Source organism: Oryza glaberrima, chromosome 1, assembly GCF_000147395.1.
Source record: "Oryza glaberrima chromosome 1, OglaRS2, whole genome shotgun sequence".
Lineage (NCBI taxonomy): Eukaryota > Viridiplantae > Streptophyta > Magnoliopsida > Poales > Poaceae > Oryza > Oryza glaberrima.
The window spans coordinates 27,873,244-27,899,453 of NC_068326.1; the positions used below are offsets into that span (position 1 = coordinate 27,873,244).

General features: G+C 46.5%; 5 protein-coding genes and 1 long non-coding RNA gene across 6 annotated transcripts; 2 read left to right on the forward strand and 4 right to left on the reverse strand.

Annotated features, from left to right (window-relative positions):
- Positions 1-469: 469 nt before the first annotated feature.
- Positions 470-1,763, reverse strand: LOC127760192 (oil body-associated protein 2B-like). Its single transcript, XM_052284412.1, has 2 exons — positions 1,348-1,763; positions 470-1,252 (listed from the first exon to the last, which is right to left on the reverse strand). Exons 1-2 carry the CDS (start codon positions 1,637-1,639, stop codon positions 792-794), a joined length of 753 nt encoding a protein of 250 aa, XP_052140372.1. The 5' UTR covers positions 1,640-1,763; the 3' UTR covers positions 470-791.
- Positions 1,764-7,330: 5,567 nt separating this feature from the next.
- Positions 7,331-7,889, reverse strand: LOC127753527 (uncharacterized). The gene is made up of 2 exons (XR_008012589.1): positions 7,478-7,889; positions 7,331-7,391 (listed from the first exon to the last, which is right to left on the reverse strand). It is a non-coding gene; the product is annotated as an uncharacterized LOC127753527 (long non-coding RNA).
- Positions 7,890-8,807: 918 nt separating this feature from the next.
- Positions 8,808-15,946, forward strand: LOC127753517 (protein VTE6, chloroplastic). Its single transcript, XM_052279007.1, has 5 exons — positions 8,808-9,456; positions 10,570-10,823; positions 10,959-11,082; positions 11,268-11,372; positions 15,691-15,946. The coding sequence occupies exons 1-5, from the start codon at positions 9,076-9,078 to the stop codon at positions 15,781-15,783; spliced, it is 957 nt and encodes a 318-aa protein (XP_052134967.1). The 5' UTR covers positions 8,808-9,075; the 3' UTR covers positions 15,784-15,946.
- A 1,005-nt stretch (positions 15,947-16,951) lies between these two features.
- LOC127753508 (receptor like protein 29) lies at positions 16,952-19,648 on the forward strand. The gene has a single exon (XM_052278997.1). The coding sequence runs from the start codon at positions 17,588-17,590 to the stop codon at positions 18,944-18,946; it is 1,359 nt and encodes a 452-aa protein (XP_052134957.1). The 5' UTR covers positions 16,952-17,587; the 3' UTR covers positions 18,947-19,648.
- A 3,748-nt stretch (positions 19,649-23,396) lies between these two features.
- On the reverse strand, positions 23,397-24,116 carry LOC127768719 (uncharacterized). The gene has a single exon (XM_052294350.1). The coding sequence runs from the start codon at positions 24,090-24,092 to the stop codon at positions 23,622-23,624; it is 471 nt and encodes a 156-aa protein (XP_052150310.1). The 5' UTR covers positions 24,093-24,116; the 3' UTR covers positions 23,397-23,621.
- Positions 24,117-24,222: 106 nt separating this feature from the next.
- LOC127768729 (uncharacterized) lies at positions 24,223-26,210 on the reverse strand. Its single transcript, XM_052294361.1, has 2 exons — positions 25,880-26,210; positions 24,223-25,786 (listed from the first exon to the last, which is right to left on the reverse strand). Exons 1-2 carry the CDS (start codon positions 26,208-26,210, stop codon positions 24,267-24,269), a joined length of 1,851 nt encoding a protein of 616 aa, XP_052150321.1. The 3' UTR covers positions 24,223-24,266.

Here is a 26,210-nt window from a genome sequence, read left to right on the forward strand (position 1 = left end):
TGATAAGGGTGCGTGGAACTCCTACAGCATTTGCACACCCCTGCAGGGACGCGGCTCCTTCCGACGTGGCGCGAATATTCGCTTTGGGAGGTGTGAGACCACGCTCCAAGGTGGAGCGTTAGGCATACCCTTAGGGCAAGTGCTATGGTAGATGTGACTACCACCTTTAAATTTATCCATATCAGTCATTTATGAACTAAGATGCAACTCATACAATATGTCACCTATAGTACACAAATACCAATGTCTTTAATACTCTCACACCCTTCTTGAAATTTGTGTGGAGGTTGACTCTTAATTTACGGGTGGCTCATCATCTCTCTCCTCACTTGTCTCCTCCACCTCATTATTTAATCTAATATGGCATTTTTAGGAGCAGCATATAGAGCATTATAGTACTTGCCCTTATACATCATTTTGATTTTATATTGTTATTGGAAGGAAGTAGTACCGGTTTTCTCGAGGTCGATGGCTTCCGCGCCATTCTCCAAAAGTTTTTGTGCAACGTTGCTATAGAGAGACATACTGCTTTATTGGATATTGGAAGGAAGTAGTACCGTTCTTCTTGAGGTCGATGTCTTCTGCGCCATTCTCCAAAAGTTTTTGTGCAACATTGCTATAGAGAGAGAGAGAGACGTGGCACATGGAAAGGTACAGCATAGGTAGCACCGTAGCACCATCACAACACACAACTTTAGATAAGCTGACATTTCATCCAGACTTTTCGTTTCATATGTGTGCAGCGAACTTGTCAAGTACAGCGGCAAATCAAGAGCGTCTTCCTCTCATTTTCACGGGAAGGGCGCGTGGCGCTTCATCTCGGTGGCGGTGACGTCGATGGCGAACCCCTTGCCGTGTAGGCGCCAGTAGTCGGCGTTCGGGTTGATCCACTCCGGCTCGTCCATCTCAACCCTGGCCCCCTTCAGCCCCTGCGCCGAGCTGTCGATCTTGTACCTCTCGTCGCGGCCGTGCACGAGCTCGGCGCGCACCCGCCCGGGCTCCACGGCCTGCGGCGACACCATGAGCGCCGGCGCGCCCAGGGGCAGCGCGTCGCCGCGGTCCACCTGCCAGGTGCACCAGAGCTTGCCGTACGTCTTGGCCATCCTCGCCATCTCCGAGCTCTGCAGCGGCTCCGGCACGCCGACGTCGGTCCACAGCCCGGCCTTCACCTCGTACGCGTGCGAGTGCCACAGCTTCTGCTCCTCCGGAGGCAGGCTCTCGAAGATGGCGTCCGACACGATGTACTCCACGCCTACACGGGCGAGTTCGCATTCGCAAACTGAATTAATCACCACGCCAAGCAGAGCGATGGTGCAAAAAATGGAGATCAGCAAAGGCAATCTGTACCGATGAGGCGGGCCGAGGGCTTGTCGGAGTCGTAGACGGCGCACTGGAGGACGTCCTGGTTGAGGCGGGAGACGAAGTGGTGGACCTCGACCTGGCGGCTCAGGTCGTGAGCGTACAGCGCGAAGCTGCACGCGTGCTGCTTCATCTGGCGCACGGGCTTCAGCGCCTGCACCGCTTGCGCGCCCATGTCCAGGAGCTGCGAGGATACCGTCGTCGCCCTGCCTGGCGGCGGCACGGACGTGCCGGTGCCGGACGCCGGTGTTGGCGATGGGTTCTGATCGCTAGAGGACATTTTGCTATCTTCAGAGGTTCAGACGACGAACTGGCCGCGCTAAGGATGTGGGTTTATCTTTGTGAACCGATCCAAACTCTCCGACGCGTGCCCCTAAACGTGGCATCTGGGATGCAACAATCGAGGCGCACGGATGCAACCAAGGAAAGCACTGGTAGCATCAAGGAGCTACACGCACCAGAACGTTGGCATCTGTCGACAGATACACGTGTCTAAGGTTTTGGAAAAAAAAATTGTTACCTTAAAGACAAAGGACATTCTAACATGAATAAGATCCCCGCTCAACGTAGATATAGATATTGCTCGAGTGTATACGTGGAAACTTATGTAGAGGAAAAATTAAGTGTTTTACGTAAATAAGGTGACACTAACATATTTAATTGAGTTTTAAATATTATAAACTTAAATATATATATTTATCTGATATTTTAAAGCAACTTTTATATAATTTTTTTTTAAACACATATTGTTTAGCAATTTAAAAAACGTGGCACGAATTGAATTTTATCTAATTTTTGTTGAAGCAAAGAACGGGACCATTAACGTCACACGAACTATTTGTTGCTAATTTGGATGCCGTGCTTGTCCCTTTCTACAAACATGAACTATGTATAATGCTGTATAATATTTTTCTTAACAAAGCCCTGACATGCAACAACGCATATAAAAAAAGGAAAATTTGAGAAATACCAAAGATATTATGTTGTAAGTTGCAAAATAGTACTATCATACGTGCTGGTATTCCGATGTGCTGAATAATATGAGAAACCTATTCCTTTTGTTATGGTACCGTATATCCCAAAAGCAAAATGTCTTCATATTAATCTATCTAAACGTCGTGGGAATGCTTGAGAATAAGCACGCCACATCAGCCAACTTTTACAAAAACAACCCTGCGCTTTCAGCTAATTACACACTGATCCCCGCTACTATCCACAGTCTAATCTGTCCATAGGATCGATCTGGCTGTACACGTGTACTACTGTGGCGGCCCTTTCGCACCCATAGGATTGTTGGATTGTGAATGAATGGCGTGGATTTTTCTAGCCCACGCGAAACCCTAGCACCTCGCCCACAGCGTCGCATGCGCCCTCGCCCTCCTCTCTCACGCATCACGCGCGCTGCCTCGCCCTCCTCGGCTTCTCCTCCCCTCGCTTGCATCGTCGCCGCCTCAGCCTCCTCCTCCTATCGCTGCTGCGCCGGCGCCACCCCCTGTGGATCTAGCCACCCAGAGAAAGGAGAGGGTCGTCTTCTTCTCCCCTCTCATCTCCAAGCCATCACTGCCTCCCTCTTTCTCTCCCAATCCTCGGTGAGCTGCAGATCCGGTTTGGGGGCCATCGGAATCGATGTTTTTGGCCTCCCCAACGGTCTCCTTGCTGGTGAATCCGCGCCCCTCAAAGGTGACGCATGGAAGCCGAAGCCACCCCCACCGCCGTCTTCTCCCGCCACCGCCCATCCTGGCCTCCTTCTCCACCCTCTTCCTCACCTTCTCCTCGATGCCAGATCTTGCTTTAGGGTCGTCAGATTTGGTAAGGGAAGGACATAGGAGCGTTGGGGCTGAGTGATTGGAGAGGCAGCAGCTCGGGCACGACATTGACGACGGTGGTTGCGGCACGGCGACGATGGCAGGGTGCAACGACAACGGCAGCAGTGGCTCGGTTTGTCCTGCTTTCTTTGTTCTTCTCTTTTTATTTTTTTCCCGTCTTATTTCGCTCCAAGAAAGGCAGCCCGACAGTTAATGCCATTTTATATAGTATGTAATGGCATGTCATCTCGCCTGGATGAAGTGGAGTCAAACTAGACTAATATTGCATTATTAGATTAATCTTACTTCTCTCTCAGCAGCAATATGCTTTAGGCTTAATTCATTGTGATGAATATATATATACGGATATCCCAATTTACATGTCAAAGATGTTAGTGTGAAGCAATGTTTAGTTGTTAACTAAGTTGCGTTTAGTTTTATTTTCCTTCAGCCATATGGGAAACTCTAGATGTGGTTGCAGTACATATATGCCAGAATTCAATCTATCAACTTATCAAGAACTGCCATTTTGTATTATGTGTTCAAAATTACCTACTCTCTTAACATATAAAATATCCACCTGTTAGAACAATTATTTAGTTTTTACTTTTTGGAGAGGAGTTCACCAAAATTGTTCTTTGGCAATATAACATGCCAGGACTATTTTGTAGTTTCCATATGGAGGTTATGCATTTAGTAACATATACCTTGATCTGTAGATTTCATGGGGCATGGTATCTTAGGCAGTGCTTTGTTTATATAGCATTTTACATGACTATCCACAAACATTAAGAAATTGTGATTCTGAAATAATATGGATGGTTATATTGTCCAGTTGCTGGAATGTGTTTATGTACATTTTATACTTGCATGGAAATCCTTATCTAAATCTTTACTTCCAACTTTAGGTGATAGATTTACCATGTTTCTGAAAATATGTTAAAGTCCAAAAAGATATCTATTTATCTTCAGTAAAATTTAAAATGTAATCTAATTTAGGAGTTCTTGGATCAGGTTTTTCTTGGATTGCATGACCAATTAGCTGATGAATAGTTTCATATTCAACACTGAATCATCAATAGTTGGTCAAATTTTACACGCAGAATGTGATATTTTACTACTCTTAGATTGCCACTGGGATAATTGGCTCACTTCTGTTCAGCTCATTATTTGTGGTTCACATGATAACTTTTTTTTTAAGTTAACTCATTTTGCTCCATCCTAACAAAGAATTGTGTGCTTCGTGCCTCGGTCTAGCGAATCTTAGAAGAGGCAAATACACTTAACAACATGAAATCATTTTTATGTATTGTGTTTTATACACTTTGAGCTAATATGGCAACTCTAAAATTACAATATTACAATGCTACCCCATGATTCTCATTCCAAATTTTGGTATGTACAAACCATTCATTGTAGTTACCCCGTATAACTCAATAGGATACTAGGGGAAAAATGGTTGCTTTATGATGGAGATATAGGGTGGTAGCATCCTGCATAAAGAGATAATCTCCACACCTCTTCATTTTCAGTTTTTGTTTGCATATCCAACATATGTATATAAATTCAAAACAATAATTATTTTTGAGTGAGAGAATTGCTTTTCTTCTTTTCTAAGCTAGGCAGCGTGATCTGCAATCATTGGTGGTGATTTCTTCTCCAAAACAAGCAGGTGAGGCCAATACTTATTTCCTAGCTTAACAAACTGAAAAGTGGTTGCATGTGCTACAAAAAAAAAGAATATTTACAGAATGTTGTTAATTACAGTCCATGTGATCTATACTTAATTAGTCTATCTTCTAAATCTAAATTAGTAACCTGCAAGCTCACAGTACCAAAATATTTGCAATTGAAAACATATGTGACTTTCTATAGTCCACCAAGGAGTGATGGCAGGATAAAAGTGACTCTTCTCTACCATGGTGATCCATCCTAGAAAGCTTCTCCGACCACTACATCCTATTTTACATTGAGGTAAAGCCAGTATAGAAACATGTATTCTCACCCACTTTAGCATATTGCTAGCTTTTTTGAGTACTACAAAATTAACTATGTTGTTTATATGCAGAGTTCAGGTTAAAGTTTCCAATCCAACCATACGCTCATTCATTTCTTCCTTAAAATAGAAATATTTGTGTTGGAGCATTTTCAGAATTCAAACAAGCAAAGTTCTGTATAGTATCACAACTACCTAGCATCAGTGATAAATATAGATGCTACTCAAAGCTTTTTAGTATAGTATTCCTTTTCACCAGAGTTGATATGGGAGAGATATTATAGAACTCCTGGAAAGTGATGCAGTTTTGTATAAATGTGGGATATTTAAGTATCTTAATCTGTTGATTTAAAATTATTGTCATTGGCAAGAATTGATGATTGATCTTATATGTCATTGGTAAGCATTGATCTTATCGTTGCTTAATCACTTTTCTTTAATTTGTATTGAAATTAAAGACTACTGGGAAGTATTCAATTCTTAGCACTACTTAACACTGATCCAATACAAAGCTGATCTGATTGTTCACCATCAAGTGAACACGATAGTTTACCAGTACACAATACGTTGATTTCTCTACTTTCAGATTTATGTGCAAGTTAATGGTAATTAAGTCTCTTCAATATGTTACGATAGTTATGCTTGATACAATGTTCAATTATTAATTCTCTTAAACCAGCTTGAGCAATTATGTATACTCAATTCAGCAGCATCATGGTCAGGCGCGCCAATATTTCTAGTTAGTATCAAACCTCGCCTCTAGGAAATTGCATATGCTTTATAGCCAAAAAAAATTTGACATGCAGAGATACAGCTAAATCTTGTAAGCTCTCGAGACTAATAGAAAGTGGTTACCATTTGATTCCGACCAGAATAAACTATTATTTGGCATTGAGCAAGTTTAATAGTATAGCCAAGTATAGTCAACTGCTGGTTTCAAATCATCTATACCTAATCTAAGAGCCCATTCATACAATAGTTAACTATAAAAATATACTACACCATTAATACCCAGTCTCACCTCTCATACACATATCAATAGTTAACTATAAAAATATACTACACCATTAATACCCAATCTCACCTCTCATACACACATATCATCTTAAGTTTGTGTTACAGCCGGCTACAAATTTGTAGTCTGCTTTCTTATATCTCCTCTTTTCTTCTTGATATGTAGTTATAGCTTGGTTTGGACTTTTTCTTGTTCCAACAGCAACAAAAAAAAAAAAAAAAAACTTCGTCGCGGCTACTGTACCTGCTCTGCAAGAGGAGCTTCAGTCTTCGAAACAGCTGCGCGTTTTCAAGATCGGTGACTTCAAAATTCTACTGTGAATTAATGAATTGAATAGGAACATGAGGGGCACCGGAGTTCAATAGGAAGTTGTCTCAAACAAACTCCAATTGTAAAGAACTTGACACAGTCACAATCTGCGTGCGTTCCGCTCAGGAACACGGCAAACGGTACAAACCAGTTGCTGCTGGAAGGTATTTTACACCGCCACAAAATCATAGCAATGGATATCAGAAAGGCAAGAATTAGCTTGAGTATCAAATAAAGGATATATTCTTGAAAGACCAGTACAATTTTCATCAGAAATGGAGCCAACTCACTGAGCAGCAAGATCAATTCCAATTATGCATGAGAACAGCAAAGCAGAAAAACAAAATTACAACAAAGATTTACCCTGGAAGCTTATTTTGTGGAAACATCCAGTGAAATCCATCGAATAAAGTAAAAACCTATGAAACCCATACCTAAAAGTTCTCTAATTTCATGAAAAAAAAAACAAAACCTATACCTAGAAGTTCTTTAAATTCATGAATAAAAAATACTAAAGATACAATAGGCATGAAATACAAAGTCAATTTCATCTGGGACGGAAAAAGCATAAATTACAAGCAAATATTATCATGTTATTATTTACCCGAAATTTGTCCTTTTTTTTTAACTCCCAAATGGAGTTAAGTTCGGATTTGAAATTTGATGATAATGTATTTCATGTCCAGACATAACTCTAGTAATTTTTTCATGAATTTATATAACTCTTTTATGTCTGAATTTTACGGGTTTTCATCGGATATACTTTAACAAAGCATGCTCCTTACTGAAAGAAAAATTGTCAACACTGTTTAATGAAAGTATTCACTGTGCAAAGAGGGGCTGACATGATAGCAGCCTGGATGAATAATTGTCATAATCCAAACTATTCCAATTTCGCAGGAATCATCTGCAGCAGAGGCACTAATTCAACCAAAAAGGGAAAACATACTTGGGATATTCAGGTAAAATATATGTATGCATACAAAGACTTACAATTGCAGCGGATTTTGTACTTTAATGCAACATGTTCCCTGCTGAAAGAATAATGGTCAATATTTAACAAAAGTGCCCACCACTCCGCATGGTAGCTGCCAGGATGAAGAACTTGATGTATAATTGTCATAATCCAAACTGTTCCAATTTCATACAAATTGCTAGCGGCACTAATTCAACCAAAATGGGAGAAAATATCGAGGATGATTATGTAAAGTAATGTGTACCTCTGTCTCTGTGGAAAAAATGTCAAGTTAATTTGCCGGTGTTAACTAGCATATCAAGCGCTGTCATTTTTTTAGCAACACGAGCACTCATAGTGAAGTAGTACAAAACAAAAAGGCCAGCCGCCAGCCATATCTAGTATAATTCTTTATAATCTACTGATATGGGCAATTTTTTATGTAGGTCTGCATTACAGTACTGCTCAAGATGCTGAATAAAGGATCTAGAATCAGAAACTGTCCAATTTGATTTCTAGAATCAGAAACTGTCCAAATTCTAAGGTGTATGGTATCTATTGGTTTTAGCATGCTAGCATAAGTCAAGCCCATCTGTTATGCCATTCTTATCAGATCAATACTGAGCTTAGGCGGTCTAGTTGAATAAACGTTTGCAGTGCTACTAATGATAGTACTAGTAAGTAACATTTGATGTCAAACATAACAAATATTACTCTTTTTCTTAAAATTAAAGGTAGGGCAAACATTACTGCCTCTGCCTCAATATGCATTATGGATATAGCATAAAACGAATGCAAATTACCGACATAGCACTGCATCTACGTTTGTACTGAGCAAGGCAGTTTATTCCTGAAGTTACTAGTAAGTAAGTTGCCATCAGAAGGGAAAACAAATCGTTTATCTCACCGCATTTAGGCCACAACTGCCTATGATGCTCAAAGCCCTTGCGCAATAATCCCAGCATCACTTGGCAACTCAAAAATTGTTTTGACATCACCGCCTCACCCAACAATACAAAACCCCAACCCTACGAAGCAAAACTCGAAAAGAAACTCAAAGACAAGTTCACAATTCGACGGATCCAAGGGAGAAACGAGCTGCTGCCATCAAAAGGGAAAACACATAACTTTAATCTCATCGCATCAGGCAGAAACAAGCCATGAATTGCTCAAAGCCCTTGCGCAATAATCCCAGCATCACTTGGCAGGACAGCACAAAGCATCCCTTCTTTTCCGAATTAAAGCAATGAATACACATCAGATTAGCGATAAGGAGAGAAAAGTCTGGCAGAAAGAGAAGAAGTTCGAGAAGAAACGCGGGCAGATTCGCACCCGAGACTGCGAGAGCTGTTAGGGTTTGGGGCTTACGGAGAACGCCTGGCGGCGGCGGTCGGCGGAGAAGAAGGGAAGGCCTGGCTATATATTTCCCCGGTCTTTAAGGACGGAGACGAGCCCTGAAACTGAAAGCCCGTAAACCCAAAGAGAAAGCGTATTTCAATGAACCAAGCATACTAGTGTGGAAGGCGTATTTCAGAAACACACAGGCGGCCGGTCATGCTTGGCTGCTTCGAGTTCTCAATTCTCGCAGTCACAGTCGCGGAGTCGGTAGCATCGGGGCGAGGACTTGGAGGCGACAATGGCGTGCTCTCTCCTGCCGCCGCTCGCTCCCGTTTCCCCTCCGCCTCGTCTCCTCCTCCCCTCCTCCCGCTCGGCTCTGCTCCCTCGCGGTCCTAGGGTTGCGCCCCGAGTCCCCGTTTCCCCACCGAGCGCGCTGCCGGACACCGCTGTGGGGGCGGCGGAGGCGCTCCGTGGCGCGCTCGCCGACGCCTTCCTGGCGTCGCCTCCGACGTGGAGGTCGGCCGCCGTGAGCAACCTCGCCATCTTCGTCGCAGGCTCCCCGGTGCTCCTGTCTGGCCTCTCCGCCTCCGGTTTCGCCGCCGCGTACCTCCTCGGCACCCTCACGTGGCGCGCCTTCGGGCCCAAGGGGCTCGTCCTCGTCGCCTCCTACTTCGTATTGGTGAGTGGATCCGGTGCTGCATTGACAGTTTGGCTGTTCGTAGAGGTGGTTCAGTGATAAGTATGGAATTAAGCTACACTAACGCATTGTAGTTTGTTTGGAGATTAGTGATTGTGGGATTGTTGTGGTTTGGTGCTCCTTATTTTGTAGTCCTAGATTGAACTTGTAATGGCCTATGAGAACGTGACTGATAATTCCAATGTTAGATCCATGAACTAGCTTTGCTCATAGGATAAGTAACAAAATGGAGTAATTTGTTCTTTTCATTATGTTTTAGATGAATCAGCCTAAAATTTGAGTGGCACCAATACTGTACTTTTGAGATTAGAAACAAAGTACTGAACTTTTGAGCGTTCTGAATCTATATAGTAGGTATGAGAGACTAGTGCTTCCTAGTAGGGGCTCCAAACAATTCTTGAATATGGCGATGGTCTCTCACATAGTGAAAGAAATGTGCCAGCCATTGTGCCATTCTGCATGCTTCTTATAAAGAAATCTGGGCGTGATGATCTCATCTAGTGGGAAATTAAATAAGTGCTAAAACTTCCTAATTTAACTTTGTGGTACTGCTCAAGTACTCATCTGCTCCCAGAGTGTGCTGACGAATCTATGGTTATTGGATGTATGGTTATATTTTTGGGAAAGCAATTCCCCCTTTTTCCCACTATTGTTTTCTAAGAATGCTGAGGTAGTCCACTAGAAAAACACTTGAATTGCAATTTGCACTTGCTAAAGTAGGATAGAGTAAGTATTACTTTCTGAATTGTTGTAAATGCTTTTCTATGACTTTAATACGCATGCGGATTATCCTGCAGTATGATTTTCTTCTAGAGGGGACTGGAGAATCGCCACCCTGTATTTCAGTTTTTTAAAGGTTCAGTTGAAATAAATCAAGTTTTTGCAGGGTATGGATGCAGTTGCACTTGCTCTTGAGAATCAGTGACCAACCTGAATTAAATGATTTGTGGGTTCATTGGTTCATGACTGAATAGTGGCATGACTTCCTTAGGTTGCCCATGCTAAGTGACAAAACCAGCTAAACAAAGTTCTTATGTTTATATATCTAAAGTTTGGGTCATAGTGGGTCATCAGTTTTTAAACTTTTGGGTGCAGGGCACAGCAGCAACTAAGTTGAAAATAAAGCAGAAAGAAGCTTTGGGGGTGGCGGAGAAAAGAGGAGGAAGGAGAGGGCCTGGAAGTGTTATTGGTTCCAGTGCTGCTGGTTGTGTCTGTGCTCTGCTATCAATCTACAATGTAGGCAGTGCAGCGTTGGCTGAGCTCTGGAGACTTGGCTTCGTTGCTAGTTATTGTACTAAACTAAGTGACACAGTTTCCAGTGAAATAGGGAAGGCCTACGGAAGAACAACGTAAGATTCCTGTCACTACACAGCCTTCAAATAATTCATGGTTCCACATCCATAAACTTGTGTATATATTTGTGCACTTTTAGTGAACTCAATGAACTGTACTTAGAGCTCAGTTTTGGTCTTTTTGTAGAGTAGGTACCTGGTGACAACACTTAAGGTTGTTCCGCGAGGTACAGAAGGTGCGATCAGTATTGAGGGTACTCTAGCTGGAATTCTTGCATCGATAATTCTTGCAAGTGTTGGTTATCTCCTGGGGCAGGTAAATTATTTATACAGTAAACTTTGCAGAACAGCAGATATTTTGGAAAACCTACAGATTTAGCACTGAATTGTCACAGAACTTATATGGAAATGACAGTGATCAGTGAATATATAGTCCTTACCGTTTGCTCCAATACACTCATATGATTATTGAAAAAAATAAAACCATGCATTTTATCGCAGGTTAATGTATCACAAGGCGCAGTATGTGTCCTTGCATCCCAGATTGCAAATTTTTGTGAGAGTTATATTGGTGCCACACTACAAGATAAAGAAGGTTTTGAATGGGTGAGTTTCCACTTTCAGCTGATTAAGTACTCCTTTTAGAGTTTTCCATGTAAACTGAATTTGTCTTTTGTTTGTGTCCTAAATTTTCTTCTTGTTGAAGACAGTACCTTGTTTCATTTCCTGAATTAGCTTGCATTTCAATGACGTAACATTGGAGGCCTATAGGTTGAATGCTATGATGAAAATTTTCTAATAGGACCTTATTTCATGTATGCTTTAACTATACTAGACATTACCGCGCGCGTTGCGCGCCCTATCAGCTGGCTAAAGAATCACAAAGAAAAAGCTCTTGGAACCATCATATTGTTAACCTCAATTCACACCATTTCCATTTATTCATGGGCATAACCATTATACTTGTAACAAAAATAACATAAAACTTAATGTGTGCCTCAAGCTAATAGGTTTTACAGGTGTCATAAAGGGCACACTGAAAAGACAGAAAATGAGCATTAGCAAGCACTGTTGTCTTATTACAAATGGGGATTTAATTTACAGTTCATATCGACCATAGGGCCTCAGACAGAGCAGAGCTTTTCAAGAATCATGTTCTCGTCGCCGTCGACAATCTTCAGAGCACTCCTCACGATGTCTTCAGGGAAGCCCATTTAAAGTTTTAAACCAACTTATGCACATGTGGTCACAGTCACAGATAAGTTGTACTCCGTATATCCAATGGAATAACAAATACTCCGTATAACTCGGTAACAATACATTTTCTTCCATACCGACGGAGGTACTCTGCAAAGGCCTCTATCCAGTAGCAGAAAATATGGAATAGTCACGCAGGTACTGCAAAAATGGATTAAAACAAACATTAAGAGCAGAACACAACCTCAACACTGATTCCTTAAAACTTGTTAATTAGTTTTGACCATGTCTTGAGGTTAGGAATTTCTGAATTTCTGATTCTGAATTTATGACTGGAATTTCTGAATTTTTGATTCTGAATTTCTTATACTCTGCATCGCTTTAGTCACGGTACAGAACTCAACGATTTACTCACCGGGGCCCATTAATTATACAGCCAAGATAAGGTGTAGTTCAGATTCCGAACTCTGGACCTAGATTGAATAACCAAGTGACTTTACCAATATAAAGGTACACTAAAACCTAAGTTGGCTCTCTCTGACCCAATACCTTCAAGAAGAAATGAAAAAAGAAAAGGAAAAAAGGCAATGGAAATATAAAACATGTAGAGTATAGCATGCGCAAACACATCTCTAAATTCTAGTATCATCAATGGTCCTTACCCAGCTCCAAGTGCCATCATTGGTCCACACTATAGCCACCATGTTTTCATCTCTACCTTTTCCCAGCAATTTGAGAAGCTATGAAACAAACAGCTAGAGCTGCAAAATTTCTCCATTACAAAGCTTACCAGAGCCCCGACCAATTTTATATCTTCAATCTCACCTGCAAGAGCACCAACCAGTTTTCAGTCTTCAGTCTCCATTCACTGAGCATGAAGGAAAGCATGGAGATAATGACTACATGAATACACCGTGATGGATCCTCTATCATGCAACAAATGACCAGATCCAGTGTGGTCATCAGAAGAATGCAACAACGTCGACAAGACTTCTTGAACCAGATACACTGCTAGCCATTGCAGCCACAAACCGTAAGAGGCAGGGTAAAGAAAAAAGTGCATTCTTCTGAGACCAAACTGCCTCTTACTCCCTTCTTTTCCCCTTCCTCTTACAAGTCAAATTAAATGTTCACATGATAGAAAAGGAAAAAAAGGAGTACTTTGCCAGCACAAAGTGCATTCTTTTAGGCCTTAGCCAAAAGTCAAGTGAGCAGCCAGCTATATATGCAAAGTAGCAAATTAGTGACAAATCAACGGAAAACAAATCTTAAACCAAAGAAACAAATGTAACTGCATCCACCAACATATCCTCCATTGTCATTCATCGTGCTGAAAAGAATTTCATTAGGATCAAAATCTATTCGAATCTTGTTGGTTGGTTTGTGCTCTCATCAATTGGGTTTGTAAAGTAGTTAAACAATGTTGTTTTCTTCTCTCTTGCAAGTTTATCAGTAAATAAAAAACTATTAAATAGAAGGCTCTGTTTCTCATTCAAAAGATAAATAGATTAGAGTCCAGAGTCTACCTAAATGCTACAGAGAAATAGGGAATACTCACTTATTAGTGCCATTAGCTGATTAGAAATAGCATGTGAGCACTTGAGTAGAGTAGCAGTAGCAGTAGCAGACCAGGACGCGACCATGCGCCCGTGCACTGGGCTGTTGCTAGCTGCTGCTGCGCCCGCACGCTGCGCGTCGACGCTGCCTCCGCGCGTCCCCACCGGCGACCTGCTGCCTTGCGCATGCTGCGACTGCGCCAGCTGCTGCACCGCCGCTGCGCACCCGCGTCCGGCCTGCTGCAAGCCACCACTCCAAGCCAAACCCTAGCCACCGCCAGATCTGAAGGTGGTGCATCCTCGGGTCGGGGCAGCGACGCTGCGACGGAGTGGGAGAGGGGCGATGAGACAGCGGGAAGCAGAGGATGGCGTGTTGTGGTGTGGGAGAGATCATCGCCGACGAGGAGAAGCAAGCCAGGTGGAGGGAAAGACGGGGCGGCGGCTGTCGCCCGTCGCAAGGAAAGAGGAGAGAGCGAGAGAAGGAGAGGGGAAAGGTAGGGAACAGTGGCAGCTAGGGTTTCGGGTGGGGTGGGGTGGGTAGGGATTTTTGTTTTTTCAGAAAAACCCCTCACTTTTCGTTTATCAGAGCGCAGCCCTATTTTCCCATTTTTTCCTTCTTCGTATAAGATATAGTAGGTTGTGGAGGGCTTTTACATAAGAATACAGAACATAGAAACATATAGTGAGGGACCTATTACAAATTATATATAAAACAAAGGTCTTTTTTGAAAAATTGCCAGCTCGAAAAACCTCTCCGCCTTCCAGCGCGCGGGGCGACGTGGATAGCGCGGCGATCGAACATGCAACTCCAAATCGTTGTGGGAGGTTCAATTGGGGGCAGGTTTTAATATAACCGATTTTTCCTTCTTCGTATAAGATATAGTAGGTTGTGGAGGGCTTTTACATAAGAATACAGAACATAGAAGCATATCGTGAGGGACCTATTACAAATTATATATAAAACAAAGGTCTTTTTTGAAAAATTGCTAGCTCGAAAAACCTCTCCGCCTTCCAGCGCGCGGGGCGACGTGGATAGCACGGCGATCGAACACGCGACTCCAAATCGTTGTGGGAGGTTCAATTGGGGTCAGGTTTTAATATAACCGATTCATGTCCTCCATGCTCATCTTTCTCTGTTCTCTATCGTGAATCACTAGATCATTTACAGCATAAATGAGTGATGGACGTTTTCATTATATGGGACCATGCAACTGTCACCATGTGATTTCTGTCTGTTAGAGCACCCGCAATGGTAAAGTAAGGTGCTCTCTATAAAACATGTACATCTCAGCAATAGACTAGATTAATAGTAAATCACCTCAATAGTATGTTTACATCGGTATCTATAGCTCTCTAATGCATTGCCTCGTTTTTCTCTATAGACTATCTCTAGGTTAGTAGATAGTTTTGCTCTCTCTCTTCATTTAATATATTCCAAGTAAGAAAATATGTTGACATGGATCTCTTGTAGAGAGCCTATAGATAACCATTGCGGGTGCCCTTAGTCTACTTATTATATCTACATAGTGGTGGGTAATTTTTTTTCACCTTTTCAGCACATGCCATAACAGATATGCCATTATGTCATTCTTTTTTCTAATCTGTGGGTATTGATATTTTCTTAGAGAAGTGTATTTTTTAGCCGGCCTCTACATCCAACCGGATATATGTAGTATTTTTAAATTGGGAACTTAGTCCATCAAATAAACCAATATGAAATTTGCTCCTATGGAGATTTGAACTCATGATCTTGGGGTGCTACTCAGGTTACTGCAACCACTAGACTACATGACCTTCCGCTAAAGAATAAACATTGATGCTTCTTGTTGACAAGTAGATGGCAGAATTCGCTAATTTTATATCCTTGGCTCATTGAGAAAAAGGGCATCAGAATAGAAATTAACTCCAGCAGCATCCAAGACACTGAACATCACTATTGACTTTTGTTTTTAGACATGCAGTAGTCTGGGGACATTTCACTTATTAGAATTCTTTCCAATCTTTTTCACCTGAATAATACCAGGAAACCTGTCTTTACAGTGGTGTATAATAAGCTGATATTTGGTTTGACCTGTAGGGTTCACAAAAAAAAAAAAAGAAGCTACTATGTACTTTACTTTGTATATAGAGAAGTTTTCCCACAACTAACATTCTTATGTGGTCATGTGCAGCTCACCAATGATGTTGTCAATGTACTAAATATCTCAACTGGTGGTATATTGGCTGTTCTGATGCAGCAGTTGCTAGTAAGTTGGCGCTCTTGAATACTTTTTTATGACTTCTTTTGTTCAGCCTCCGTTATTATAACTTATTATGGAGAAATGACTGGTTGATGGCAATGTTCTTACATGCTGTTGCCATGTGAAATGGAAGTATAAATTCCGGTCTAAGAGATCATATTTGAGCGGATAAACATTTGTGGATGTAGTTATCTGTGTCAATCCTTCTGGTATATCCATAGTTCGGTTTCTTGTACTGCTAGTAAAATCTGTGAGCGTGTGATTGGGTACTTGATTGTAGAATGATAGAATGAGATGCGTTTTGCTCGTGCCATCCCCAAACAATGGGACTAGTAGTAAGGTGCATCCGTGTATGGGTGATGGGGCTTGCCCATGATCGTGAGGTGATGCTGTCGCAGGCTCAAAACCCATCGTTCTGGCAAAGCATCACATGGTGCCTGCCTTTATGGAGAATCTGAATTTGATCAGTCATCTCAACCTGCTGCTGCTATGCGGCGTGTGGTCGTGCCCGTCTTTCCTATTGGGATGTTTGGGCGTCTTTTGTCAAGTCAGCATTCAGCTGGGAGGTGTTGTCACGGCCCACACCTGAATGTGTACTCGGAACTCTCGGAGGGATGCATGGAGGACTCCCTCCGTCCTATAATATAAGGGATTTTGAGTTTTTGCTGGTAACGTTTGACCACTCGTCTTATTCAAAATTTTTTGAAATTATTATTTATTTTATTTGTGACTTACTTTATTATCTACAGTATTTTAAGCACAACTTTTCGTTTTTTATATTTGAAAAAAAAATTGAATAAGACGAGTAGTCAAACGTTGCAAACAAAAACTCAAAATCCCTTATATCGAGGGACGGAGGGAGTACCTATTCTGGTCAGGCGAACTCACTTTTTGTGGCCTCCTTGGTCAGTCGACAATGTATTTTGAGAATTTTTCTCAGCGTGGCCTTTTGTGTTTCTTTTTTTCCTGTAACTTTCTACTCTTCTCCAGGAATTGTTTTGGATCATAGTAGTAATACTAGTACTCCCTCCGTCCAAAAAAAAAGGTAAACCCTGGGTTTCCGTGCCTAATTTTGACTGTTCGTCTTATATGAAATTTTTTTATAATTCGTATTTTCATTGTTGCTAGATGATAAAACATGATTAATATTTCATGCGTGACTTGTCTTTTTAATTTTTTTTATATTTTTTTTAAATAAGACGAACGGTCAAACATTGGGCACGGAAACTAGGTTTTGTCTTTTTTTTTGGGACGGAGGGAGTAGTTCCGTACGAAGGGAGCTGGGGCTAAATGAGTGGCATAGCGCATAGGACATGCGCCTAAATCAATTTTCTTGCCAGCAGTTTTTTAGTCACTGCCAGGACAGTCAAATTACGTACTTGCACTATCTGTCATCCTGTATCTGGGACCGCATTGCTATTTACGGTTCCTGTGGAAAATACGACGTGCAAACTGTGTGCACAATGCCACTATGCACTGGTGCCCCCTTCTGCGCAGGCAGCACTTTAACTGCACTCGTCTGGTTAGCTTAGCGTTGCCCAGTGCAGACGTTGGACTCCGAACTCGGCGTGGGTGTAATGGAGTAGTAGCTCGTCGGAAAACAGTGTAACGGCCGAGATTTTTCCGCGCCATCCAAGCCCGCGTGGGAGGCTTGCGTGGCTCTGCACCGTTCTGCTTCCATGTCCGGGAAGGGGCCCCCCTGGTCTCAGTGCCTCTCGTCCCGTCAATCACAGCACCAACTGCTACCGGCGGGCGCACGAGCGAGGTCTCCTCTTAAACCCCACCAAAACCCACCCTACTGGTCCACCGGCGCAGGGCAAGCCAAGGGATGGCAGCCTCCGTCGCTGTGTTCGTGTGCCTCCTGTCCGTGGCCGCGGCGGCGGCGTCCATGGACCCGGCGGAGAGGGAGGCGCTGTTCCTCGTCATGGAGGCGGTCTCGTCTGACCGGGACTGGCGCTCCGAGAGCCCCGACCCTTGCGGCGCGCCGTGGCCGGGGCTGGAGTGCAAGCCGGCAGCCGGCGACGCCGCGGCGGCGCTGCTGCGCGTCACGCGGCTCGACTTCGGCGTGGAGCCCAACCCGTCGTGCAAGGACACGGCCGCGTTCCCGCCGCTGGTGTTCTCCTCCCTGCCCCACCTCCAGTCCCTCTTCTTCGTCGGCTGCTTCAAGAACCCGGCGGCCAACACGTCCCTCGTCCTGCCGCCCGCCGCCAACCTCTCGATCTCCAGCCTGCAGCAGCTCAGCATCAGGGCCAACCCGTCCCTGTCCGGCGTGATGCCGCCGCAGCTGGCAACGCTCAGGTCGCTCCAGGTGCTCACCATCTCCCAGAACGGATTGATCCGCGGCGAGATCCCGCAGGGCATCGGCGAGCTCACGTCGCTGGTTCACCTCGACCTCAGCTACAACTCGCTCACCGGGCCGGTGCCGAGCGAGATCAGCGAGCTGAAGAGCTTGGTCGGTCTGGACCTGAGCTACAACTCGCTGTCCGGCGCCATCCCGAGCCGGATCGGTGAGCTGCGGCAGCTGCAGAAGCTGGACCTGAGCTCCAACAATCTCACCGGCGGCATCCCGGTCAGCATCGCCAACCTGAGCTCGCTTACCTTCTTGGCGCTGAGCAGCAATGGCCTGAGTGGTCACTTCCCTCCTGGACTCTCCGGCCTCCGAAACCTCCAGTACTTGATCATGGACAACAACCCAATGAATGTCCCCTTACCTTCCGAGCTCGGTGGTCTCCCTCGTCTTCAAGAACTCCGGCTGGCCGGCTCCGGCTACTCGGGACAGATACCCGCGGCGTTTGGTCAGCTGGCGAGCTTGACGACGCTATCACTCGAAGACAACAACCTCACCGGAGAAATCCCTCCGGTGCTGACCAGGCTGACAAGGATGTATCACCTGAACCTGAGCAACAATGGGCTGGGCGGCGCCGTGCCTTTCGACGGCGCATTCTTGCGGCGGCTCGGCCAGAACCTCGACCTGAGCGGCAACGCGGGGCTGTGCCTGGATGACCGGATGGTCGTGCGGGGCGTCGGCGTCGGCGCCTGCCACGCCGGCGGCGGCGGTGATGGCTCGTTGGCGCCCGGAGGAGTTACGGGGGCAGCAGCAACGGTGAGGGGTTCCGTGGACGGTTACCCGTTTCGGCTTCTCGGCCATGCCTGCTTGGTCGTGGCCTGTCTGGTTTCTTTGAATTAGTACGTGTAGCTTTTGTCTCACTGTACGATGTACTACTACTTCTGTCTAGAACTAAGTACGAGTAGCTGTGTGTTCAAGCGCTAATTAATCTGCAGATAATCATTAATTAGTAGTACACGCCTACACGGAACAGACCCGCATGTTCATTTCTCTTCTCTTCTCGCGCTCTATCGCCTGCCGGCCAACAAATGCTCCGCCAAGCAAACGTACACGCACAAAAAGACGTTTCCGGCCAGGCACCAGTGGCAGGGGCAGCACCAGCCGCACGAACAGCGAAGCGCGAAAGGGGAAGGTGAGCGAGTGAGCGAGCGCGCGAAACAGTGGCGACTGGCGAGGACTGTGGACGCAGCATCTGCCGGCCGGTTCAGTAGCTTTCGCCGGACCGACCCATCGCCGCATGCCGCGGCCTGTTTGTCTGGTCACTTGGGCCAGCGAAGTGGTACACGCCACACGGGGCGACGTACACTGTTGCGCTGCATGAACCTGACGCTGTGCGTGCACAGCGACGACCAACGTGGGGAGCGGCACGGCCGGCGGCAGTCAGTGGGGACGCCGCAGGGCAGGGTCAATTGACGAAGGGGGAAGGAACAAGCACTTGGCGGAGCGTGTGTTGCCGTGTTGGGGATTATGTTTTTTTCTTTAAACTCATGTACTTTATTTATTTAAAGTAAAGTACAAAGTGTACATGAGACAAGTTAACACGGAGAACTTTCCGATTACAGAAAAGCCTTTGAGAAATGGGTAAATTAACATTACGATGCAAAATATGCTGAAAAAGATCTAAAAAAAACTTAAAAAGCAATTAGGTCCTTGTGCCTCTTCCACATAAACGGCGAGCCATCTTATGCAGGCAGTGATGGGGAGAATGATTTCATGGCGAGCTGCAAAGGAGAGTCGAGGAGCAAGCCTTGTTGGAGCCTCCACGGTGAAGGTTGAAGCTACCTTGGCGAAACAAGCAGACCACAACTGCCCCTAGAAGATCCAAAACCAAAGACAAAGGAAGAGAACACTGTTCTTTTGTGTGTGGTCGCCGGAGAAGAGTTTGACGACAAGTACAACCTCTTCACATGCAAATCTGGAGAACTCGAAGCTGCACACACTGAAGAGAAGGGCGTCTAGTACTTACGCAATGACTACCGCTGGAATAGGGACTACTGAAACAAGTTTCAGCAACTCCATCCCTGGCTAAAAACCTTCGGGCTGAAGGATGACGACACTTACTTCCTCCCTCGAACTGCACAAACTACAAGAAAAAAACCCTGACACCGGAACAAGCCCGACCACTCCCCGGAACCCCTCCCCCCCCCCCCCCCCCTTTTCTCCTCGCCGGCAACCCACGGTCACCGAAGATGGACAGGACATAGGGCCTGATAAACAAAGGAAAGAAACAACTCGAGAGCTCTCTTGCACTGTTCAAGTGAGGAGAGAGAACGAAAGGATAAGAATGACCCGAGATCCATCAAAACATTGAACTCGCTACATGGCTCATGGTGAAGGGCATCTAGGTAGGGGTGTTAGTGGCACTGCTTATTTTGGCCTATAAGTGGGTTCACCCAATTAACCACTTACACCTTTACATCTAGGTCATCTACAAATGCGGTGATGGTGGCGGCGGCAGTGGCAGCGACATGTCAAAGAAACAATGCGTCATCATTAGACATTCAGACTTCTCTTAGCATCGTGAAAGAAGAGCCCTGAAGGAACAGGAGAAGACAATGCGGCCTAGCTTGTACAATGGCACCAGGTTAAGAAGAACGACGACCTTCGAATGGCCTGTATGGTTGAGGAAAAAGATGTAATAAAGAAGTGACCTCTCACTTACATGTGGACCCTACATGTTTTTAATTTAACGTTAGTTAAACCAACTATCCATCATGGAACCTGACTCGAACGATTTTGTTAGGATGAGAGTGAAAATTTATGGTATTGCGGTTTAGGGATGTCAATTAAACATAACGTAAAGATGAGAAACATCAAGTGGACTTATTTCCGTTTTGATGGGAGCCTCAAGTACATTGGGACCTTAAAGCTGTCGATCTCGCCATCCCCTGCACGGACTGCACAACCTAGTTCGGAATAAGTTCACTTAGGTCCCTCAACTTGACATCGAGTTCGAATTACATTCTCAAACAGCAATACCAAATACAGCACGTCCGTCAACTTGCAAAACCAGTACAAATATAGTCCCAAGGCAGTATTGTAAGCGGTTTTAGCTGACATAGCGTTGACGTGGCACCGAAGACAAAAATGAAAATTAAAATAAACATGTGTGCCTCCCATGTCAGTGAAACCAGAGCTTCTTTCTCCCATGTCAGAGATGGGAGAGGGGCTCCCATCTCTCCTCCATCTCTTTCCAGGGTGTTCGGCCGACGGGAGAAGGCAACATGAGCGGCGCCCGGCAGGGAGAAGGGTAGCTGAGAGGAGATAGGCGGCAACGGTGCTGACGAAGTGGAGCTGGGCGGCAACGACGCTGACTGGCCAGCAAGCTCGAGCTCGCTATCTCATCAGCAGAAAGGCGCTAGTGGCGGAAAGGTGACAGCGACGAGCAGCAGGGACAGTGGAACTGGTCGGTGAAAAGGCGGCAGTGGCGAGCTTGGGGTGAAGCCGGTCGCCATCAATGACCTCGCCTTGCCGTCGACATCGGGCTTGTCCGCCCGCACCTTCCTCCTCCCGTGGCGGCGCACAAGACACGGTACCTGCCGCCTAGAACACGCGGTGCACGAACGGGAGGAGCAGCGAGTAGTGTCGGGGCATGCGTCGGCGCCGCTGCGACCATCCCGAATCTCAATAGTGGTAGCAAGGGTGGGCTTGCGACGACATTATATCATGGATCGAGGTGATACAGAGTACTAACCTAGATTCCTCTCCTTCTAGGTCGGTGGGCTGGTATCATATGCGGGTCATCGTCATGGTCATTGTTGTCCTCATGTTCACTGCCTCGTTCATGTAAGGTCCTCTAATGAGGTCACGACCATCTCTGTGGCTCGACCTTTTGCCGCTCGCCTCCTGCCAACAACCCATCGGTTGTCACCCCTCTTCACACCACCCATCACCCGCCTTGAATTTGTGGGCCGATGATGACGAGGAAATGAAGAGAAGAGGAAAAACATAGGGGTGATGACGTGGGTCTCACTATAATTTTTTTATTTATAACCGGACACTCATTTACATGTTGGTTTCATGGTTTTTTTTATTTACTTAAGTGCTATGTCAATGGCACATCAGCCGAAATCGTTGTTCAAATCATCATGGGATCTTATTTCACTAGTTTCAAAAGTTGAGGAATGCTTCATACATGGTATTGTGGGTCAGGGTTAGATCTTAGACTTGGAGATAGTAAGGGACCTAAGATAAACTTATTGCACCTAGTTCAGATGGTGGCCCAATTCGCTATAGTCGGTCCTTTCTGGGAATTGGGATGCCATTTGCCACGAACAATTCAACCTCGGGACACTTGGTGACAGTGAGACGCCATAATTTGCAGGTGATTTTACATGCCACCTGCGCCGTTGATGTTTCACAATAGGCCTAATTTTCAAGTCGCTGACAATTTGTTGGATGTATTTGGTAGGGTTCTAAATTTTAAATTTATAGTCTCATTGTTTTGCTTTTTCATATGATTATCCGAATCACTTATTAATAAACAAAATATCATTTACGTATCTTAGCGACTCAAGAGCAAATGTTGTTAAATAAACTATGATTAAAAAAATAAAAAACCAAATTCAAAATTATATTTTAAAATTTAAATTTTAGTTTACAAGTACAAGAATAAGCCAAACACTGAGGCTCGCTTCAAAAACTGGTGAATTGGAGTTATAGAACAGCTTAAAACCAACTTCATTCTCTTTGTAGTTATTTCATAAGAGTACTTTCAACCATGGTTTCTCCTACTTTGGATGGAGCTCCAAACAGACCAGTAGACCATGGTACCCGCTTATACTATTTTCTCTTTCCTATGTACAACATGTATTCGCATTTTACTTGTTGGAAAATCAATAATCATTCCTACCAGGTGCAGCACACGAATGTGCAGAAGGGTACTCTTCCTTATTACTTCTCCCGTTTAATAATAAATTTATTTTTTTCCTCCTATTTATTCTAAAGTAAATTTATTTGTAAATAGTCATTTGTATCGAAATTTATGAAAATATAAAATAATTCAATTGGAAGTAGATAAAGTAAAAATAATTACATTAAAATTTGATGAAGTTTGAATATTATAGTCTTTTTAGTTTTGTATTGATCCGTGTGAGATGAGTGAAAAATAGAGGGAGGAGCTCGGTGTTGCTGATAATTCAAGCACGACGGCAATTCGCGTAGCGAGAGTACGGCGATTTGAGGGACGATAAAGAAAGATTAAATCTTTCGTCAGTTCCTATTTGTCTTGGCAACTCAAATTTTGTCGCAGATTACTCAACTCAAATTGCAAATCTTGAAAGAGTCGGTATCAAGCATCAACAATCAATAAAATCGATCGGCAGATTTCTGATCAAAACATACATTACAGAAAAGTAGAGTGGAAAATCGTCTATGTGGCATCGAAGGATCTGGAGTACTTAACACCAGGAAACCGTAGTTCTTAAATTCTCAAATCCAACGAGAACAGAGGGGGAGAGGGTACAACAGATTAATCGCGAGCAAGACGACAGCAGTGGCCGCCTAGGCTGCATCGTCATCTCCGGGCGTGGGCGGCGCCGCCGGCGGGCGGGTCGCAAGAGAACACCTGGTTGGGCAGCCTCCACGCCTCGGCGGCCCCAAAGCACATGTCATCGAGCGCCTCGCTGCGGCACCACCGGCACCTGCTCCCGCCGCCGCTCGCCACGCACTCCCCCCGCGTCGCCAGATCCGAGCACGCCACCTCCGCCCGACCCGCCCCGCCCTTCCCCTTGCTGCCCGGTACGGCAGCAGCCGCCGCCGCCGCCACCGCGGCGCAGACCAGGAGCAGCGCCAGCAGCACCCCGGATCTGGACTTGCCCATGGCGAGCGACGCGAGGCGGAGCCGCGGAGGCGAGATGGAGTAGAAAAACTGCGAGCAAGACAGCTGCGGGAGGCTCGGTGGGCAAGGCAAACAACCGAACAAGTCGACGGCTTGACGACTTCTTTTCTCTTCGGGTTTGAGACGGCCGAGCCGACGCATGGGCATTCAGCCCACAGTAGCTAACCAATTAACCCTTTGTTTTACCTTTGTTTATTGCCGTGGTTGTGGACTTGCGGCTGTTTCTTTTTGGGAAGTTTCGGCACAAAAGAAGCATCTCTCCAGGTTTTCGGCCAAAAACCAAGGGTAAAATTCAACAACAAAGAATCCAACCATCCGATCTCACATAGGGAAGTAAAGCAACTGTGGGTCGATGCCCTTGGGAACGTGTCTAGCAGGAGTGTTATCCAGACATCCGCCCAAGGAGTCGGCCAGGCTCCGTGCAAATGCCATGTAGCTCCGGTACTCGTCCTCTGCTTTGACCCGTCCACTAGAAGCAGCAGCGGCAGCATTGCTGATGGCGTTGTTGTTTGCCAGGACACGACCGAAGCTGTGGTTGTACTCCCAGTCCCCGGTTTCCCAGTCGAAAGCGTAGAGCGGCAGCAACCGGTGGCCGAAACTGGCGACGAAGTCGATGGCGTCCAGCACGAACTCCGCCTCCCGCGTCGACGTGTAGTAGGCCAGGCTGACGCGCGTCCACCCGGGGCGCACGCCGTGGTAGCCCATCTCGACGGCGGATTTGATGGCCTTGGCTCGCGCCGGCGTGATGCCGAGGAGGCGGTGGCCGTAGGGCCCCGCGCAGGAGCATCCCCCGCGCGCCTGCACGCCGAACAGGTCGTTGAGCAGCTTCGTCACGAACCGGCAGTGCAGCTGCGGCCGCTCATCCTGCTCGGAGCCGTCGCGCGGTGAGTACACCACGAAGGAGAGAACGGGGAGACAGCGCCCTCCGCTGGGCCGGTCGCCGCCGAGCAGCAGCCGCAGGTTTGGAGACGCTTGCATCCGGCGGAGAGCAAGGGCGAGCATGTGGTCCTCGCGCGCCTCGATGCACGCCTCGCCGACCCACTCCTTCACCCGGAACGCCAGCGCGGCCCGGACCTTCTGTATGATCGCCGGCGTGCCGGCGTCCTCGCGCTCCTCCGTGTCCTCGCAGTACACCGTGTCGCCGTATGCGCTGACGTAGACGACGGTGCCCCCGCCGCTGGTGGACGGCGCGGTGCGGCGGAGGCGATAGAGCCGCTTCGCCATCGCCAGGACGCCGGGGCTTCCCGGTCCCCCCAGGAACTTGTGCGGGCTCAGGTAGACGGCGTCGTACCCGTCCTCCTCGCCGGACCGCATGTCGATGCCGACGTAGGGCGCGCTGCACGCGAAGTCGAAGCAGGCGTACGCGCCGTAGCCGTGCAGCAGGCGCGCCACGGCGCGCGTGTCGGTGCGGATGCCGGTGACGTTGCTGCACGCCGAGAAGGATCCCAGCATGGGCCGACCGGCGCGCTCCGGCGCCGCCAGCGCCGCCTCCAGGGCGTCGAGGTCAAGGTGGCCGTCGTCCGGGCGCAGCCCGATCTCCACCACCTCCGCGAGGCTCTCCCGCCACGTGAGCAGGTTGGAGTGGTGCTCGTACGGCCCCACGAAGACGACCCACCGCTCCGACGGCGGCAGGACGTCCAGCGCCACGGAGCGCAGCGTCGGTGGCACGGCCATGCCCGTCACCTCCTGGAGCCGCTTGATGGCCGCGGTGCAGCCCGTGCCGCAGAAGAGCAGCACGTCCTCCGCCCCGGCTCCCAGGCTGCGCTTCACGTACTTCGCCGCCTCCGATGCCAGCTTGCTCGTGTGCAAGCCCACGTAGCTGTCCACCGTATGCGTGTTCCCTAATAAAAACCCATCATTGAGTTAATTAATTACATTTTCACGACGGATGCAATCGCAGAGTAGTCTGGTCCATATGGCTAAATGGCACGCACCGTAGTAGGGAAGAACGTTGCGCTGCACGAAGTCCTCGACGAAACGCAGGCAGCGGCCGGACGCGGTGTGATCGGCGTACGTGACGCGGCGGGTCCCGAACGGCGACGCGAACTCCGCGTCCGCGCCGATGACCTGCGACCTGAGCCACTCGAGCTTCCTCGCCGGATCGTCGGCGTCGGCGCCCGTCTTGTCGTCGCCGCCGTAGCCGAGCACGAGATCGTCGAAAAGGTGGCCGTCGTCATCGTGCGCCGCTGCTGCAGGACGCGCGGTGCTAGCGCAGGCAATAGGACCTGTCGAAATGGGTACGGGCTGCACGATAAGAAGAGGCAT

Bases quoted from the DNA above. Each gene is read 5' to 3' on its own strand.
- LOC127760192 (XM_052284412.1), bottom strand. From the start codon at position 1,639: ATGTCCTCTAGCGATCAGAACCCATCGCCAACACCGGCGTCCGGCACC. The intron at 1,253-1,347 runs GTACAGATTGCC...TCGCCCGTGTAG, and splicing joins GCCCTCGGCCCGCCTCATCG to GCGTGGAGTACATCGTGTCG.
- LOC127753517 (XM_052279007.1), top strand. From the start codon at position 9,076: ATGGCGTGCTCTCTCCTGCCGCCGCTCGCTCCCGTTTCCCCTCCGCCT. The intron at 9,457-10,569 runs GTGAGTGGATCC...TTTTGGGTGCAG, and splicing joins TCGCCTCCTACTTCGTATTG to GGCACAGCAGCAACTAAGTT. The intron at 10,824-10,958 runs GTAAGATTCCTG...TTTGTAGAGTAG, and splicing joins AAGGCCTACGGAAGAACAAC to GTACCTGGTGACAACACTTA.
- LOC127753508 (XM_052278997.1), top strand. From the start codon at position 17,588: ATGGCAGCCTCCGTCGCTGTGTTCGTGTGCCTCCTGTCCGTGGCCGCG.
- LOC127768719 (XM_052294350.1), bottom strand. From the start codon at position 24,092: ATGCCCATGCGTCGGCTCGGCCGTCTCAAACCCGAAGAGAAAAGAAGT.
- LOC127768729 (XM_052294361.1), bottom strand. From the start codon at position 26,210: ATGCCTCTTCTTATCGTGCAGCCCGTACCCATTTCGACAGGTCCTATT. The intron at 25,787-25,879 runs GTGCGTGCCATT...GGTTTTTATTAG, and splicing joins CAACGTTCTTCCCTACTACG to GGAACACGCATACGGTGGAC.